Source organism: Myxine glutinosa, chromosome 1, assembly GCF_964187855.1.
Source record: "Myxine glutinosa chromosome 1, kmMyxGlut1.1, whole genome shotgun sequence".
NCBI lineage: Eukaryota > Metazoa > Chordata > Myxini > Myxiniformes > Myxinidae > Myxine > Myxine glutinosa.
The window spans coordinates 211,944,331-211,963,910 of record NC_136261.1 but is presented as its reverse complement, the minus strand read 5'-3'; the positions used below and the strand labels follow the sequence as shown (position 1 = coordinate 211,963,910).

At 44.3% G+C, this 19,580-nt stretch overlaps 1 protein-coding gene across 2 annotated transcripts in view; it reads left to right on the top strand.

The window, feature by feature from the left end:
• The window catches only part of LOC137433718 (neurobeachin-like protein 1), a 330,189-nt gene that overhangs the window by 112,284 nt on the left and 198,325 nt on the right, over nucleotides 1-19,580 (top strand). The window contains exons 10-14 of one of the 2 annotated variants that reach the window (XM_078783217.1): nucleotides 2,166-2,252; nucleotides 4,446-4,529; nucleotides 9,298-9,396; nucleotides 16,427-16,639; nucleotides 17,967-18,544. In XM_078783217.1, coding sequence (XP_078639343.1) covers nucleotides 2,166-2,252; nucleotides 4,446-4,529; nucleotides 9,298-9,396; nucleotides 16,427-16,639; nucleotides 17,967-18,544 — 1,061 coding nt within the window. The remainder of the gene's footprint in view (nucleotides 1-2,165; nucleotides 2,253-4,445; nucleotides 4,530-9,297; nucleotides 9,397-16,426; nucleotides 16,640-17,966; nucleotides 18,545-19,580) is intronic. The other variant, XM_078783219.1, reaches the window with a different exon arrangement.

Genomic DNA, 19,580 nt, shown 5'->3' with positions numbered 1-19,580 from the left:
GGTGATAGCTTAGATATACATGTATTAGTCGGACATGCTTGCAGACTCCAAGAAAATACTCGGGTGCATCCTATGTGCATACATAATAAATATATGCTTTATATATTTGATGATGTGGATTGTGAGAGAGCTTTATACATTCTGAAAATTGGGGATGACGAGGAGGCATTCATATTGGTGCATACATGGTACTTGCTGGGGATTTGGGTGTAGCCATTGGTGAGGAACCTGCTTGTTTTTCAACCAGTTATTTTCAAATTTTTATTGTGATTTGGTGAGGTTTTTATTGTTAAAAAGATACCCTATCTGTAAAGACTGTAAAGGTCTGTAACATAAATTTGCATTGGCGTCAAAGCCAGTGGCCAATTGCAAATAATAATAGTAGGATAATCTTCTTCTTTTCTTTGTAAGTTGTTTTTGTGTTTGTACTTGTTTTGAAATGTGTAATAGCATTAAATTTGAATTGCAGATGCTTTTTTGGGGTTTTGTTTGGAGGGTGGTACAAGGGGCAGGGAGGAGGAAGGGTGGTGGGTAAGAAATTCCCAATGATCCATTAAATAATTAAATGCTGTGTTTTTGGCAGCTGCTTTCTGAATTGCAGTGCTAGTATTTGCATTTGATTATTATATTATTTTTACCTGTCATTCTTGAATTCCATTGTTTCGTGAGATTTTTCCCATGACTTGAGGAATAAACCCAGTTTTGGAGAGGTAGCCAGGATTATGTATATTTGACCTACTTCCTGTTTATTCATCTGTTTGCAAGTAGCATTGCTATGTCCTGGCAACTTGAACTAATGCTGATTACATTGCGTTACTCTCGGTATGCAATAGTGTCATGGTAATAAAATAATCTCTGTTTTTGTTCAAAACAAAACAGATGGAAATCTATCTTAACAAAGCCCCACACACTTTAGGTTAGCAATATATGGGTTCTGGTTTGTTTTAAGCTTTAATGTATTTTTATATCTTCATCAGTCTTGGTAGTTCTGAAAACGTTCGAGAATCAAAGGTATGACTTTTGAAGGCTTATGATTTCACTCTGTAGTAGATTTTCAGCATATAATTTTGTACACATTTGATGGGGCAGCCATTTTTTCCCCATCCCATCCCTACATATGGAGCACACCATGATAACAACAGAGAATGATATGACAGAGTAGTTTTTAATCTCTCGAGTTATAATTCCAAAGCCTATTTTGAAACATGATGAGATGGGAGGTGTGGGGAGGGTGAAGGATGCATGTTTGTAAGTGGGGGTGGGTAAATATATGCAGCCATATTTTCATATATAGTAAATGAAGGATCCCTTTTGGGCCTGTTCCTCATTTGAGTAACATATTGTAAAACAGGTCAGCAGGGTTTAAAATACTTGATTGCAAAACGTTAGCACGTAAGCTATGAAGACTTGTTTTTAATCACAACTACGTGCCGAGAGATTTTTGCATGAGAATCAATGCCGATAGAAGAGCAGCAAGAGCAGCAATGTACCCAGGGATGATAGAAGGATTCTGGGATTGATTTTGTACTGTCATGCGTCAACCTCAGGTCGGCTTTTGGAGCTGTACGTGATGCAAACTATTTTCATCACGCTCCATGATTATATCGATGCAAAATATCCTGGCCTTGATTGTCTGCAGCGATGTTGCTAAACCTTGAGTGCTTCAAAAATATGCTGCTAAGTTGCACTTGTTTTGAAAATTTGCTGACCGCAATGCACCATTGTTGCCTCCTGGTTGCAAAAAGGCTTTGGTACCGTCTTGCTGAAGGCATCCTATTTCGACAGCTTTTTTTTTTGCACATGACCTCTGGCCTGCCTTCCTTCCTTTGTGTTTTGCACAGGAGATGTGATCTCGTGCTATCCTATTAGGATACTTGTTTGTGAACCACAGCTTTTTACGAGACTTTATATTGGGGGGGAGGGCAGGGGAAGGGGGGAAATAAACAAAACAAAAGGGATGTTTGTATCAGAAACATTCTAACCATGTGAGATTACGGCCTTTCGAGCAGAGCCTTTAGGTCAGGATGAAATGTTTGATAATGATGGTGTTTGATGCTTCTTGGCGCACTCCCCATTTAACGCTCTGAAAACATGATGTTTTTTGTTTTATAGCTTTGCAAAAGGCTTTGGCTGTCCTGTGTGTGACTATCATATCTGCCCAACAGCTGTTACTAAATCCTGTATGCAAAGACACAGCTGAGACTGACAGTGAACTCGTGCGGCCAGCACTCATTGAAAAGGGTTGTGAGAAGGTACCAGCAGGGGTACAAGGCATTGACCCTCTGGCTCGGATCCACTTGTCTGTTCGGGTGTCCCGTCATGGATAATTTCTCAATAGTTTAGGGACGAGTTCTTTTTGATACTCGTGATATGAAAAATAAATAAATACAAGCTTGCCATTATGCTCATTGTTGATTCGCTAAAAAAAAAACCATACACTGATTTCATAAAGTGAGAATTACTTTATATTATCATTAATCCGGCATTGGTGTGGCGAGGTAAACGCAATCACAAAGAATAAACATCCATCTAGTGTGCGTGAAACCATGCATAAATGCGAGGTTAAGGAATTTTTATTAAAAAATTACAACTTCTGAATTTCTCAGTAATTTCTGAGTCAGCCTTGCCTTGCTTATGTAGATTCTTAATGGACTGAGATGTCACATGATTTCCAAGTCTTTAACTTTTTCAATCGTTTTATACCGTCAAAATTATGCTCAGAGGGAGAAAAGAAAATGGTGACCAACACGCATACACCAAATTGAGATGCAACTGGTCACGTTCTCCTTGGCTGATAATTATCCTGTCGCATCCCGTGCCTTAGATACTGGGCCCGAGCCAGACCAGGCCACTCCAGCTTTGGCAGTGCTTTTGGCAACAATCATTCAATGGTTTCTCTTTGTGTTTTTCCCCCTATATCTTTTCTACACTGTTCATGTTTTCCCTTGGTGGTGGACATTTTTTGCCGATGTTCTTCTGAACATGGACATAGCTCTCTCACTCCAAGCACTTATCGGCGACCTCATGTCCAACTTGTGACTGTAGGCTCATCACCAATTCACCGACCCATTTCAAAACATTAATCCCAAATTTCCACGCTAAATGAAAGCGCACGGATTTTTGGTGCCTGCTGTTATTGGACCTTCCCCCTTCATTCTTTTCGCCTGCCAAGTTCTCCAACAGTAGGTTTTTGTTTCGACCCAATTCGGCCTTGGGCCCCTTAACAATATCGTTTGTCAGTCTCTCTAAAAGTCGCAGTCGCATGGGACTCTTGGCACTGATTTTCCGGTTCACCGGGCCTATTTTGATTCCTACTGCATTGATCTGGGAAGGGACATGCGGGTGCTTGTTCACATGGTCATGCGGGTGTCTGTCACATTTTTCACTTATCTCTCTGTAAATTGAAATAGCTCATTGGTTTCTGTCACAGTGTACCAGGGTTTGACATGAAGAATTCTTTATTTCTATTTCTGTATCCTGTCAGATAGACCTGCAATTATTCTTCACCCGAAAAAGTATAATCTTTCGGAATCTGTTGTAACTCCTTTCATGTTTGGCACATTGACTTTTTATTGGGCAATGCACTCATTTTGTCTTGTTTCTAGCTTGATATCTCGACCTGGCTTTGTTCGAAACATTTTTGGGCTTGCACTTAACCTCCATTACAGGTCTCGGACTGATGGACACTGATTTGCTCACCTGGCTTAAGGATTTACTTTCCTACCCAATTAGTGAAGTTGATGTCTACCTCGACATTTTATTTTATCTTATTTCAATTTATTTATTTTTGTGTCAAGCCCTGTGTACCACTACCTCTGTAAAGTTGTGCATGCAAACTTTCGGCTTTGGCACAACAACATAAAAGGCTTGACAAAATGAAAATCTGCACATTTAATTTTTCTTTTGGAAACTACCACTTGAAACAGCCGATAAGTCAGGGATTCCCAACCTCGGTGCTTGAGATGTAATTAAATAGGATAGCGAAGGATTTTTTTGTTGTCATGCTCTATTGTAAAGGGCTACAGTGAGGCTCCACTGCAACAGTTTGATTAGCCATTTTATATTTCTTGTATGCAAAACCGTCACCTTTGGAGATAAACTTCCTCCAAGAGATGTCACCACCCCAATACCAAGTGATAACATGTGGTGTGCTATATCTACCACGGTGTACTATATCAGAGTATAAACATTCGTTGCCATGCCATATCATTGACAAGTGAACGTTGATCTTGTCTGTGCATTATGTGGTCGCAAGATTTTGCAATTCTCCTAATAGTGTCGCACTGAGGAAAAGGTTGGGAACCCCTGCTGTAAGAGAAAGCTGCACCTAACTGCATTTTCACAGGAAGCCATGCTTAACCTGACTACACCCACATATTAGTCTCTGCTGTGGACCAGGAACCCACAGTGCGCTATCTGATGCACCCAGGTCTTTTGTTATACAGGGCGAGACAGGAGGTGGTGATACTCTGGTAGTGCTGACAATTCGTGTTCTCTCAGAGGTCATGTTTCACAGCCCTGCAGCTAAGGTGAGTGTTCTCGTTCAGGTTTGGAACGTCTCTTGTAACAGTTTAGTTTGGTGGTGATTTCTCTCTTGCTTGCTCCAAGTAGTTATTGCCCTCGCCAGAGGAGAGGGTATTGCATTTGAGTCCGTTTGATTGTCTGTCTTTTTGTCTGTCTGTCTTTTTGTCTGTCTGTCTGTCTGTTTGTCCGCACAGAATGAATATGATTTTCTCTGCAACCCTTGGTCCGATTGACAGGAAATTTTCACCATAGGTGTGACTCCACCTGTATAATTTTTTTGATGATAATTATGACATCATAGGTCACATGGTTCGGCCGCCATCTTGGAAAAACCGAAAAACTTTGCACCTCTATATCTCCGAAAGTGCTGAATATAAAAAATTGAGACATGGCTCATTGTAAAGAACTCTCCATGTGGAATAAGATATGTTAATGATGATGTCATCGGTCACGTGGTTCGGCCGCCATCTTGGAAAAACCGAAAAAAATTGCACCTCTATATCTCCGAAAGTGCTGAATAGAAAAAATTGAGACATGGCTCATTGTAAAGAACTCTCCATGTAGTGCTGACACTACATTGTGTCACCCCCTACCTCCCTTGTCACCCCTACCTCCTTTGTCACCCCCTACCTCCCTTGTCACCCCCTACCTCCCTTTGTCCCCCTACTCCCTTTGTCCCCTACTCCCTTTGTCCCCTACTCCCTTTGGCCCCCCTACTCCCTTTGTCAACCCCCTACTCCCTTTGTTTCCCTTACTCCCTTTGTCCCCCCCTACTCCCTTTGTCTTCGCCCCTACTCCCTTTGTCCCCCACCTATTCCCTTTATCCACCCTACTCCCTTGTCCCCCCAACCCCTTGTCCCCCGTACTCCTTGTCACACCTACCCCTTGTCCCCTCTCCTCCGGGTCCCCCGTGCCCCTGGCCCTCCCTACTCCTTGTCACCCCCCACTCTTGCCTCCCTTATCCTCCTTGTTCTTCCCTATCCTTGTCCCCTCCCTATCCTCTTTGTCCCTTCCCCTATCCTCCCTATCCTCCTTGTCCTCCACCCTATCCTCCTTATACCCCCCTGTCCTTGTCCCCCCTATACCCTTTGTTCCCCAACCCCTTTGTACCCCCCATTCCTCCTTCCCTACACCCCACTACCTTTCCACCATTCTACCCCTGTTCGACCATTCCCTTAATGGGGAATAAAATATGTTCATGATGATGTCATCGGTACCTCCATTATGACGTCATAATTTGACAAATACAAAACTTCATCCAATCAAGATGAAATTTCTTGAGCGCCATGTCGGCATAAACTGGTGAAGAAAAAAGATATGATGTCATCGGTCACGTGGTTCGGCCGCCATCTTGGAAAAATCGAAAAACTTTGCACCTCTATAGCTCTGAAAGCGCTGAATAGAAAACGTTGAGACGGCTCATTGTAAAGAACTCTCCATGGGGAATAAAATATGTTAATGATGATGTCATAGGTGCCTCCATTATTACGTCATAATTCGACAATTACAAAACTTCATCCGATCAAGATGAAATTTATTGAGCATAATCTAGGAAAAAACTGGCTTAGAAAAAAAATAATGATGACGTCATCGGTCACGTGGTTCGGCCGCCATACTTGTTTAAACACAAAGCCTTAAAAACCACTGAAAATACACCCTGGCGAGGGTTTGCAATCTCTGATTGCTCTTTTTCTTGTTTTCTCTTGTGATCACATCTTCTAGCGGGCTGACAGGATAGCCGAGAGGTTGCGTGCACTCACCTCTAAGCTGTCTAGCTGTCTAGCCTGTGTTTCAATCCCAGCCCAGCTATAAACTGTCATCCTGGTGTTTCACATGCAGGGCGATTCATCATTGTGTGTGCCGTCCCTCGGATGGATGTTAAATGGGCGTCCCATCTGCCAGCATTCATTGGTGGAGGTTAAAGATCCCATAGTGTCCTTCATGAAGATTAGGCAAGCTATCGCCGGCACCGTGGCCAAATTCCAAATTACTGCCTTAACCAGCAGAGGGCATTGATTGCATCAGCGACACAGACATGCCCTCAGGCCATAATGCTACCCACAGCGTTGTGCTGCATACGGACACAGAAGAAGAAAATCCTTCACGAACTCCATTATGCACCGTCTTCTCAAAACTTGTGCGAGAAATGATTTTATTGACAATGCATTTGAGCTTTGGTGTGGTGCCAGTTTAATATCAAATTGGGCCTCATCATGCCTGGATCCTTGTTCGACCATTTGCTTCCAATTTTTGATATGTTGGAGTTGCGCACATCGTTCCTTTCGTAATGCATCACCTTGTTATTTCCCACTTTGTGGTCTTTGTCAAGCCTTGAAATGGTGTTCCAACTCATCCCACTTAACCTACCATCAGAGTTGAATAATCAGTCTTCTTTACTAATCCCATTATTTATAAAAGCTGTTTCCATATGTCAAGGCCTAAAAATACCTGTTCTTCAGACTTCCCTACTACTCTAGATCTGTAGATCTGTGTGAACGTGTGTGTGTACGTTTCGGCCACAGAGTAACTTTCATTCGGGACTGACACAGGTCATGTACATTCATGTCTTAAATGCCCTCCAGAAAGGTTGGAGTGACTCAAGATTGCATGAGACCCTGACATTCTATGGCATCTAAGGACATTTTCTTCACTGGTTTGCTGACTTCTTCCACCCGTGCTGTCAGCACATAGTTCTCAATGGAATCCTTTTATCTCTTCTAGTAGAGATTGGAGTGCCCCCAAGGTAGAATCTTATGCCCAGTCATGTTCCTCGTCTACACAAATGACCTCTGGTTCTCTGGGAAAAATATTTTGCTCTTTGCAGATTACACCACATTATGCTGTCCAATATTGCATCCCACCAGTAGTGGCTTCTTCCCTCCCTGCTGACCTGCAAAGGATCAGGTGCTGGTCTCACACGTAGAACATGTCATTCAATCCAAGAAAATCTCACATTCTCACTCTGTCTCGCTGGAAGGATTATCAAGATAACAAAGCCACTTATCTATTTCCATCATACAACCCTGGAAGAGTTTCAGTCTCTTAAACTTCTGGATTTTATCATCAGCCATGGCTTCTCTTTGGCAGACTCTTATACATATAATCAAAGCTAGCCTTCAAAGACAGCTACAGATAGACAGACTGTACATCCTCCATCTTGCCAAGTCCTTCCTTCATAAATGTGAACTTTTCACAACCTACCAGGTATTTATCCATAACTGAAAAGTGTACTTCTCTCCCATATTGGCTCCCCCCACCTCCGCGAACCCTCTTCTCCCTCCCCTTCCTCACCTCCCCTACTTCCTCTCCCCACTCCTTACTCCTACTATCCGCCTCTTCCCCTCCCCACTCCTGTCCCTCCCCTACACCCTATCCTTCTCCTTAACCATGTCCTTCCCCTACACCCTGTCCTTCCCCGACACCCTGTCCTTCCCCTACACCCTGTCCTTCCCCTGTCCTTCCCATTTAGCTCTTGCATGAGCCTCGATCTTGTATACAAAAAAACCCAAAAACCCTTGTCCTTCCACTACACCCTGTTCTTCTCCTACCTCCTGTCCCTCTCCTACACCCCTGTCTCTCTCCTACCCCCTGTCTCTCTTCTACCCCCCTGTCTCTCTCCTACCCCCTGTCCCTCTCCTACCCCCTGTCCCTCATCTACCTCACCCTGTCCCTCCCCTACCCCAACCTGTCCCTCCCCTACCCCAACCTGTCCCTCCCCTACCCCAACCTGTCCCTCCCCCAACCTGTCCCTCCCCTACCCAAACCTGTCCCTCCCCTACCCCAACCTGTCCCTCCCCAACCCCCACCCTGTTCCTCCCCTACCCCAACCAGTCCCTCCCCTACCCCAACCTGTCCCTCCCCTACCCCAACCAGTCCCTCCCCTACCCCAACCTGTCCCTCCCCTACCTCCCTTGTCACCCCCTACCTCCCTTGTCACCCCTACCTCCCTTGTCACCCCCTACCTCCCTTGTCACCCCGACCTCCCTTGTCACCCCTACCTCTCTTGTCACCCCTACCTCCCTTGTCACCCCTACCTCCCTTGTCACCCCCTACCTCCCTTTGTCCCCCTACTCCCTTTGTCCCCCTACTCCCTTTGTCCCCTACTCCCTTTGGCCCCCCTACTCCCTTTGTCTTCGCCCCTACTCCCTTTGTCCCCCACCTATTCGCTTTATCCACCCTACTCCCTTGTCCCACCAACCCCTTGTCCCCCGTACTCCTTGTCACACCTACCCCTTGTCCCCTCTCCTCCGGGTCCCCCGCGCCCCTGGCCCTCCCTACTCCTTGTCACCCCCCACTCTTGCCTCCCTTATCCTCCTTGTTCTTCCCTATCCTTGTCCCCTCCCCTATCCTCTTTGTCCCTTCCCCTATCCTCCCTATCCTCCCTATCCTCCCTATCCTCCCTATCCTCCCTGTCCTCCTTGTCCCCCCTATTCCCTTTGTCCCCCAACCCCTTTTTACCCCCCATTCCTCCTTCCCTACACCCCACTACCTTTCCACCATTCTACCCCTGTTCGACCATTCCCTTGATTGTTGTGTTTTCCTGTTGTGCTGCTGCCACATTTGGTGCCTTGCCCTCTACCCTTTGAAACCATATTACATAAGCCTATCGATTTAGCATACAAACATTGTCATCATCACCGGTTACATGTTATGTTTGATGGTTCTTTCAGTTATGCAAGGTATTCACCAATGTATCAAGTGGAATTTATTTATTGTTACATCTTCTTCAAGGCTGCCTCCCAAGTGTCTGGTCTTCGTTCCTCCTTCATCTAGGAAGTGTTCAAGGAGCGCATAGGGTACGCTCAGCTGTTGGGGGTACTGCAGTCTCTCGGCCAACCTTCGAAAGATCTGCTTGATGAAATTCTCAATATGGTGAGTGACTTAAATACGTTCTATAATGTGCAATTTTTTCGGCGCTTTTATTACTGTTAATCATTCAAAGTTTGGGACATGGTGCCTTTTGCTACATTTGCCCTGATCATGCTGTGTGATTGAGACAAATAAATTAATCATTCGGATTTTCAGTCTCTTGTTATGAGCAATGTTAATCAGTTCATTTTCATTTGTAGTTTTTCAAGTGAGGTTACTGTGATACATTGCAGGGGAACATGCAGTACCAGGAAGAGGTGCTTTTATTTTGGGCATCTATATATATAAAGCAGTAAAGTATGTTTGTTTGTTTGTCCTCTTATAACTCGAGAACTACTCATCGCAGAGAAAAACCAAAGGCATATTCGGAATCAGTACGTCTCAGAGCAATACAGCACACCTTAAATTTAAAAAAACTTCGGGTTTTAAAATTAGCGTATTAGCGCAGAAGCGCTAGCAGAAGAGGGAGGGAATCGAAGGGAGGGAGCGCAGCGCTCCCTCTAGCGCTTCGCAGCGCCAGCGCTTCTGTTAGCGTAATGGTGCACTTTGTACCATTACGTTTTCACTTTGTACCATTACGAGTGGTTCTCACTCTTGCACATGCGCAAATGCGCTGTTCCGATGCTTCATGTTCCTGCAAAGACTTTGGCGCATGCGCAAATGACGACACATGGGCCACTGTATGTTCGTTTAATACGTACGCGCTTTGATGGGCGGGGGCGTATGGCGTTCATGAAATGGTCGAATGCGGAAGTGCTTGAAGCCGTTGCGAGCGACTCGCATGATCTCTTGTCATGGTCCACAAGATTATCACAGAGACGTGCAGCTTCCAGCATTACGAGATATGATCGAGACCTAACTTCTGAGACCAGTCCCAGCCTTCTAGGCCCCGTGGTTGGTTCAGACGACCCCGACAAAGGACGTGTTGGATTTTATCGCGAGCCGATTCGAGCGCCAACGTGCCGGCGAACAAAACCAGTCATATCTTTTTAACGCGTGGTTCGATTTTTACAAAATAAACTTTTTCTTGAAGGGCTGAACCGTGCGCTCACAACGATACCGAGTCTGACCCTGGGAGAGCCGTTTTGCGCTGGCAAAGGTGCCTTGTTTTCCGTGATGACCATGTCGTGCTGCATAGATTACCATAAATTATAATATATTACCGGCGGCGCGTTCCGTGACGTCACGGCTCACTTAATTGCAATTATCTCTGGGATTCCTTGGCCGAATCGTACCAACTTATATATATATAAAGCAGTAAAGTATGTTTGTTTGTCCTCTTATAACTCGAGAACTACTCATCGCAGAGAAAAACCAAAGGCATATTCGGAATCAGTACGTCTCAGAGCAACTACAGCACACCTTAAATGTTAAAAAAACTTCGGGTTTTAAAATTAGCGTATTAGCGCAGAAACGCTAGCAGAAGAGGGAGGGAATCGAAGGGAGGGAGCGCAGCGCTCCCTCTAGCGCTTCGCAGCGCCAGCGCTTCTGTTAGCGTAATTAGCGTATTTCGGAACGTTAATTTTTCAACTTCATTATTCGGAATCAGTACGTCCCAGAGAAACTTCGTAATGTTAATTTTTCAACTTCATCCGATTGACATGGGACCAACGGCATGTGACAGAGAGTGAAACATACATGCTACATTTATTTGACGACAATGAGTTCCGACTTCCGGGTTTGTGCCGCCAACCCTGTTAGGCGCCTCTTGCGGCACACAGGGAATTACCAGTGAACTGGTACTCAATTTGTCGACCTCGGTAGGATGACAGGCTGAGTCAACCCCCCTGGTGTTAAGGGGGAGGAGGAGGGGGGGGGGAAGAGGAGGGGAGGGGAACGGCGAGGAGGGGGGAGGAGGCAGGGGGAGGGGGGGGGGGAGGGGGAAGGGGGGAAGGGGCGAGGGGGGAGGGGAAAGGGGGAGGGGGAGGTGAAGGGGGGAGGGGCCCTTCTTCCCCCGGGCACCCCCACACCCTCCCCTCCCCCCTTCCCCTCCCCCCTCCCCCCCCTTCCCCCTACCCCTCCCCCCTGTTCCCCTCCCCTCCTCTTCCCCCTCCCCTCCTCCTCCCCCCTCCCCCCTCCCCCTCCCCCCTCCCCCCATTCCCCTCCCCTCCTCTTCCCCCTCCCCTCCTCCTCCCCCGCCCGGCAATGCCGGGTACTTCTGCTAGTCTTACTATAATTCACCAAGTGTCCGTCTGTCCGTCCGTTGCCAGGTACCGCAAAAACGGCTGAACCGATCGCAACGATATTTTGGGTGGGTAATCCTGGGACCCCCTGGATTAAAATAGACGATATTGTTTTTCCAATTTTTCCAATTTTCCAGTTTTTCCAAAGATGATAGAATAATATTTACGGATATGAACAGTGATGTGGCTTTTATTGAAATTCTACAAATACTGTTTAGATTTTGATGATTTGCATGTGATATGGCTTAATGGATGTTTATATAAATCCTTGTAAAAATTTTAAAAGCCTTCAATTTCTGATATTTTTCCTTTTCATTTGAGCCTCCCAATTGAAGCCCCGTCCGTAGATCGGGTACCGTTGCTAGTTACTATAATTCACCAAATGTCTGTCCGTCCGTTCGCAGGTACCGCAAAAACGGCTGAACCAATCGCAACGATATTTTGGGTGGGTAATCCTGGGACCCCCTGGAGTAAAATAGGCTATATTGTTTTTCCAAGTTTTCCAATTTTCCAGTTTTTCCAAAAACGATGGAAAAATATTTACTGATATAAACAGTGATGTGGCTGTTGTTGAAATTCTACGTACCAGAAGAGAGTAGATCGACTCCTGACAAACTCTTCCTATATAAACATGCGGCTCCGAAGAAACACGGCAGCGGTGTGCAAAGCGACTGAGAAACAGGTGTAGCGGCCACTTCGGTGTTGCAGATTCGGCGCGCACTCTTCACACAAAACGTGCGTCTGAGAAAGACCTGTAGTGGCCGCTTCCGTTTTGCAGAATTCAATCTTTTTTCAAAATGGGCGCCATGTACTGTTTAGATTTTGATGATTTGCATGTGATATGATTTAACGGATGTTTATATGAATCGTTTAAAATAAAAAAGGCTTCAATTTCTGATATTTTGCCTTTTCATTTGGGCCTCCCAATTGAAGCCCTGCCCATAGGGCGGGTACCGTTGCTAGTTGATCTAATGGGTCAATATTATGCACTGTGGAAACACTCACATGAACAAAGACTGCTTTGTAGAGGCGTGTGGAAAGTGTACCAATATAACGCTACCAAGGAAATTTATGATGTACATTCCTCAGTACTGGAACGGCAAAAGGCTGCTGGAAGAGAAGTCAGCCAGTAGTAAAACTAACTATTACAACGTGCTGCGACTCAAGTGACATTGATGTATTAAACCGTAAACAGGTGAACAAGAGATGTAAACAGCTCCAATTTGAACGATAAATTTCCCTCGCCTTTTTCACCTTTATTCGCTTTTATATTCTGAAAGATTTTATTATTTTATTACCCTTTTATTTTCACTTTATTATAAAATATATATTATATATTTTATATTTTATATGGACTGAAGGATAAGATGAACAAGTGGAAGGAATGTATGGAGGCGAAAGGTCTGAAGGTGAATATCGGAAAGACGAAAGTGATGGCAAGTGGTAAAGCATGTGGTGAGGTGGAAAGACCTGGGAAGTGACCGTGTGCTGTGTGCAGGAAGGGTGTCGGAGTGAACTCCATTCAATGTACAATGTGCGCTGAGTGGGTTCATCGAAAATGTAGTGGTCTGAGAGGGTCATTAACCAGTGTGGCAGCTACATTCAAGTGTAAGGTGTGCACTGCAGTGGAGGAAATATTGAGTTGGATCTTGGAGACTGCGTGAAGCTGGAAGGTGTGAAAACATTTTGCTACCTAGGAGACATGCTGAATGGAGAAGGTGGATCAGACTCGGCAACGGTTGCTGGAGTGAGATGTGCATGGAAGAAGTTTCGGGAACTGAGTGGCGTGCTGACTAGGACGGGAGTGTCGTTGAAGCTGAAGGGAAAGGTGTATGCTGCATGTGTGAGAAGTGTTATGATTTATGGGAGCGAGACATGGGTAATGAACGTAGAGCAGCAACGAAGGCTGGAAAGGGTGGAAATGCGAATGGTTCGGTGGATGTGTGCAGTGTCGTTGAGAGAGAGGAAGACAAATGATGAATTGCGAAAGATGATGGGAATAGAGCCTGTGATGGATGCTGTGAAGAGAAACAGGTTGAGATGGTTTGGTCATGTGTTGAGGAAGGATGAAAGTGACTGGTTGAGAAGAGTGATGGAAATGAATGTAGAAGGAAGTAGAGGACGGGGAAGACCGAGAAAGACTTGGCGAAAGATGGTGGAAGAAGAAATGCGGGCAAGGGGGTTAACAAGGGGAGATGCAGAAAATAGGGCAAAATGGAGAAGATTGTCATGGGGACCGCAAGGCTAACCCCCACTCTCGCAGGGAAAATGGCTTTAAAATGCCTGTTGTCGTTTGTTGTTGTATAAAAAAAAAAAACAACCCACCTTTAGAGGCCATTTTTCCACGCAAAGCGGGGGTTGGCCTTTTTTGGGAACCGTGGTTGTTGTTGTTTTTCGGTCCCCTTTTTGAAGCAATGTTTTACGGCCGGATGCCCTTCCTGCCGCCAACCCTTTTTGCCGCCTTTAACGACAAACAGGGAATTACCAGTGAATTGGTACTCAATTAGCCGACCTCGGAAGGATGACAGGCTGAGTCAACCCCCCTGGTGTTAATTCAGCGATTGACCGGGATTCGAACCCAGGATCCTAGGATCCTAAGCTGGCACCCTAGCCGCTAGCCCAACACCAGGGTTGTATGCACTTTTATATTCGTTTTCTTCACAACTGCTTGAGCAATTGATATGAAACTTTCAATATCGGAGTGCCTACCCATGGATATACATATATATATTTATATTATTTTTTAACAAAGTTACATGATTGGATGGAAAATGTTTCCGGTGTTCCAAAAAGTCAGTTTTCTTTAGGCATGGTTTGCAGGGTGTTTCAGGTATCAGGAATAATCTTCCTTGCTTCGCTGAGCCTCGGCTAAATTGTTGTTGATATTATTATTATTAATATGACTATTATTTCCCCTGATATATACAGTCACATGAAAAAGTAAGTACACCCCATGTAAAGTATTGACTTTTTCAACATATTTCAACATACAGCTATTTGATCTTCATTTCAACAATATTGATAGATAAAGGTGATATAATATAACAAATATCATGAAACATTTACATTTTGTAGTCCATTGTATAATTTAAATAAACATAAATGGAAATTTTGCATGTGGAAAAAGTAAGTACACCCCAAAATTTAACACTACTTCAAATACCTAAGATTAGAATCAGGTGCACCAGCTCAAGTGCAAATGATTAGAACATCGTTAGAGAGGATCTTGGAGGAACCAGTCTTATTTAAACCTCAGACATTTAGTTTGGTTTGCTCTTTGTTGTTGAAGTGTGTGGCGTCACCATGCCGAGATCAAAAGAGCTCTCTGAGGCCTTCAGAAAGAAGGTTATAGATGCCTACGAGTCTGGGAAGGGATTTTAAAAGATCTCTAAACAATTTGAAATCAATCATTCGACTGTCCGGAAGATCATCTACAAGTGGAGAAGATTCCAAACAACTGCCAACTTGTTCAGGCCAGGCCGCCCCTGCAAATTCAGCCCGAGAGCAGACCGCAAGATGCTGAAAGAAGTCTCTAAGAACCCCAGAATGTCATCACGGGACCTACAGGTAGCTCTTGCCACTGTTGATGTCAAAGTGCTTGAGTCTACCATTAGAAAGAGGCTGCACAAATTTGATCTACATGGGAGGTGTGCCAGGAGGAAACCTTTGCTGTCCAGAAAGAACATCAGGGCAAGACTAAAGTTTGCCAATGAACACAAATGCAAAGACCAGCACTTCTGGAACAATGTGCTCTGGACATATTAGTCAAAGGCAGAGCTATTTGTCCACAGCACCAGAAGACATGTTTGGCAAAAACCAAAGACAGCATTTGACCACAAGAACCTGATACCAACTGTAAAGCATGGTGGTGGAATTATTATGGTTTGGGGCAGCTTTTCTGCATCAGGGCGTGGGCAGCTCACCATCATGGAATCCACTATGAATTCTTCATTGTACCAGAGGGTGTTTGAGGATAATGTGAGGCCATCTGTCGGAAAGTTGAAGCTCACCCGAAGGTGGACCTTGCAACATGACAATGACCCTAAACATACCAGTAAATCCACCAAGGAATGGCTGAAAAGAAAGAAATGGAGGGTTCTGGAATGGCCAAGTCAAAGCCCGGATCTAAATCCCATCGAGATGTTGTGGGGGGATTTGAAACGAGCTGTGCATGCAAGAAACCCCTCAAACATCGCACATCTGAAAGAATTCTGCATGGAGGAGTGGGCGAAAATTTCTCCCAGTCGATGTCAGAGACTGGTAGACAGTTATAAGAAGCACCTACTTGAGGTTGTTTCTGCCAAAGGGGGCAATACCACCTATTAGAGCCAAGGGTGTACTTACTTTTTCCACATGCAAAATTTGCATTTATGTTTATTTAAATTATACAATGGACTACAAAATGTAAATGTTTCATGATATTTGTTATATTATATCACCTTTATCTATCAATATTGTTGAAATGAAAATCAAATAGCTGTATGTTGAAATATGTTGAAAAAGTCAAAACTTTACATGGGGTGTACTTACTTTTTCACGTGACTGTATTTTGGCAGTCACGTTCGTTAGACCTGAATCAGATGAACCTCACTCTTCTCTTTGAGCTTTAAAAAGGTCAACATCAACCATCATCTTCATTACCATTTCAACTTGATGTCATGTTCAACATTGTGCATGGAGAAGATTGTCATGGGGCCTGCGGGGCTAACTCCCGCTCTAGCAGGGAAAATGGCCTTAAAATGCCTGTTGTTGTTTTGTTGTTTGTCCATAAATATGAACTCTTGAGTTTAGCAAAATCAATGTATGGTTGGCAGTTCATTTTTTCCCCTTATTTTATTGCATCTGTTTAGGCTGTCGAAGGTGACCACACATCCTCAGAGTGTCGAGGAATTGCCAATGTTCAACTTCTCCTGCTGCTGTTGCGCTGGCTGCCTGATTTGGTCTCTCACGAGCTACAGGCTTCATTGGCTGCATCGTTGCTTCGCTTGTGCAGCTGTGACAAGCGCAGCCGCATTGTTTGTGTCACTGCTGGCATGCTGTCTTGTACCCTCAACACCCTGGAGGTGAGGGCCTCAGTGTGTATGAGGCTTAGCTATCTTATCCATAGTTAGTAGTAGTCCTGTACTATTTGAATACAATCGGATACCAACATTCGCAGGGGATACATTCCTGGAAAATGCCGCAAATGTCGAATCCACGAATATGGGGGCATTGTTTGAATGTGGGGTGGGTGTGGTGGGAGGGGATTTTTTTTTTACTACATGGTCTCGGCTCATGGAAGAGCTATGAAACGAAACAAATCAGGACACAACATAACAAAGGGACATTTAGACCATTTTAGACATTTTAAGACCTTATATATACCTTCAGACAATTCCAACTCTTTAGTCCTTAAATTACACTCTTTTGACCACTTGACCTTTTAAGACACTTTGGACACTTAGTCCTTCTGATGGAAATGAATGTAGAAGGAAGTAGAGGACGGGGAAGTCCGAGAAAGACTTGGCTAAAGGTGGTGGAAGAAGAAATGCGGGCAAGGGGGTTAACAAGGAGAGATGCAGAAAATAGGGCAAGATGGAAAAGATTGTCATGGGGCCTGCAAGGCTAACCCCCGCTCTGACAGGGAAAATGGCCTTAAAATGCCTGTTGTTGTTGTTTGTTGGACCCTTAGTCCAAATCGGTATCTCAAAGAGATAGAGATAGGGATGGGCCTGGGGGGTGGCCAGACGGCGTCCCCTGGAGTGCCACTTTCTGGAGTCGGAAAGTGGATGCAGTGACGCGATGCAGTGACGCGCTGCTCCAGCGCATGCTCCCATACCTGACCTGACCTGACACTTAGACCATTTGAATCCTTAGACCCATTTAGACCTTTTCAGATCTTTTGACCTTTCAACCATTAGACCTTCAGCCCATTTGACCTTTACAACCTTGCAGACATTTGACCTTTACACACTTACAACTAGACCATTTAGACCTTTAATTTGCAATCAACGACCTTCATCTAGTACATCCTTCCATTTATTTGCCACACAAAATACACCACACAAAACAAGTACTGACATCTAGTACATCCTTCCATTTATTTGCCACACAAAATACACCACACAAAACAAGTACTGACATCTAGTACATCCTTCCATTTATTTGCCACACAATATACACCACACAAAACAAGTACTGACATCTAGTACATCCTTCCATTTATTTGCCACACAAAATACACCACACAAAACAAGTACTGACATCTAGTACATCCTTCCATTTAAGATTAACAAAGACATTAAACACAATTATATAGTTCAATGCATTGTTACTTTTGAAACACCCTATATAAGGAAGTTTTTGAATATATTGGGAGAACTGCAATCCTTCCTTTCATCTGCCTTTCAGAACACTGAGGTCTTGCAGCATCCAGTCTGTGCGCAAAGCCTCATAAAATTTCTGGAAGCAGTTGGTTCCCACTCTATTCATGAGGAGGAGCTTTTTCGTGTCTTCCGCCTTATTCGCGTTGACGCCAAGCCGAGTGACATTCAAAGTTCTGAAACCTCAACGAGGCCTTCCCTTTCATCAAGCCACGTTACAGAAATGACCATGGCGACTTCACCCAACATGGACTCTGATGTTGCTTCAAAGTCGGGTTCTCCATCTGTAATTTCAAGGCCTCTGATGTCACACTCTTGTATTCAATCATTAGATGAAGAGTCAATAAACAGGCCACATGTTGGCCCTGGCCATTCGCTGGCTCACCCATTTTCACCAATGGTGACCAGGGCGCTTTTAGCCATGGCACGTAGACATGGGAAAGAGATTGCCCTGCAATACTTCGACCTCACGCACGAAATGTCTGGGATAACTGTGCCAGCCATTGAGCGCTGGCCTGGGAACGGCTTCTCGTTCCATACCTGGCTATGTCTTGAGCCGGATCAAGCTCGGGGTGTGGGCCTTCTGAGGCGTAGACAGCTCTACAGGTATGGGGATGTTGTTCCTTTTTTGTGTCACAAGTTTTGTTTGTTCTTGTACATTTAAAATTGTTGGAGTTTGACAATCGAGGCACTTCATTTGGCAACTTCATTTTTTCTGATTGAGCTTTAGATTTTACGTCGGTCATTCCTTTCATGTGGTGTTGTTGATATGCTTAAAAGTAGGAGCAGCTGAGAGACAAGTAGGTGACACCAAGTCTGGAAATACATGCCAAAAGCAGTACTTTTGATACTTGCTCTCTGGCTTCTCTTTTGGCGACCATACTTTGTAAGTGTCTGAGCTTAACACTATCTGCTTATCATGAGCATTTCCTCGCAGTAATGTTCAATAGGCCTAGCAGTAATGTCCCAGCAGTAATGAACAGAGGATCATAAGCTTGCAATACTACGTTCAAGTAGGCTTATTTTAAAATTTGCTGCATTTCCGTACATAATAAATAGATGGACCCTCATAACTTGAGTGCTGAAATATATTTCAGAAATGTGCGTCATGTTTTGATGCATTTGTGATAATAGACAAAGATCTAAATAAATTGTCACACTCTGTTCAGCTGATATAATTCATTTCATGCAAGCCATCCAGTCCATCAATTGCTTTTCTTGAAATTATTACCAAAGATGAATCCCCAAACATCCAAGCAGCTCCACTTTTGATACAGCTATAAAGATTTGTAAAATGTTTATTTTCTGTAAAGGGTCAAAAATCATAATTTAGTACTTAAAAATTGGAGAATTGCAACTCCACATATGCCCCCCTTCCCTTCCCTTCCTTTATTCCTAAGCCCTCCATGGGTGGCATACGAGTGTTAATAGCAAGCGGCAGCCACCTGAAGTAGGTGTGGAAAATCAGTTCAGACAGTGAGTTGCATAGACTGATTTGAGGTTACAGGGAAACAGAGCAACATGGAGGTGTTCATTAAATGCAAACAAATTTTCTAACGAAAATTTTGCACAAATACAAATATTATAGTTGGAAAATACTTTATGGTGAGCAACTGACGGTGTCATGATATGACATTCGACA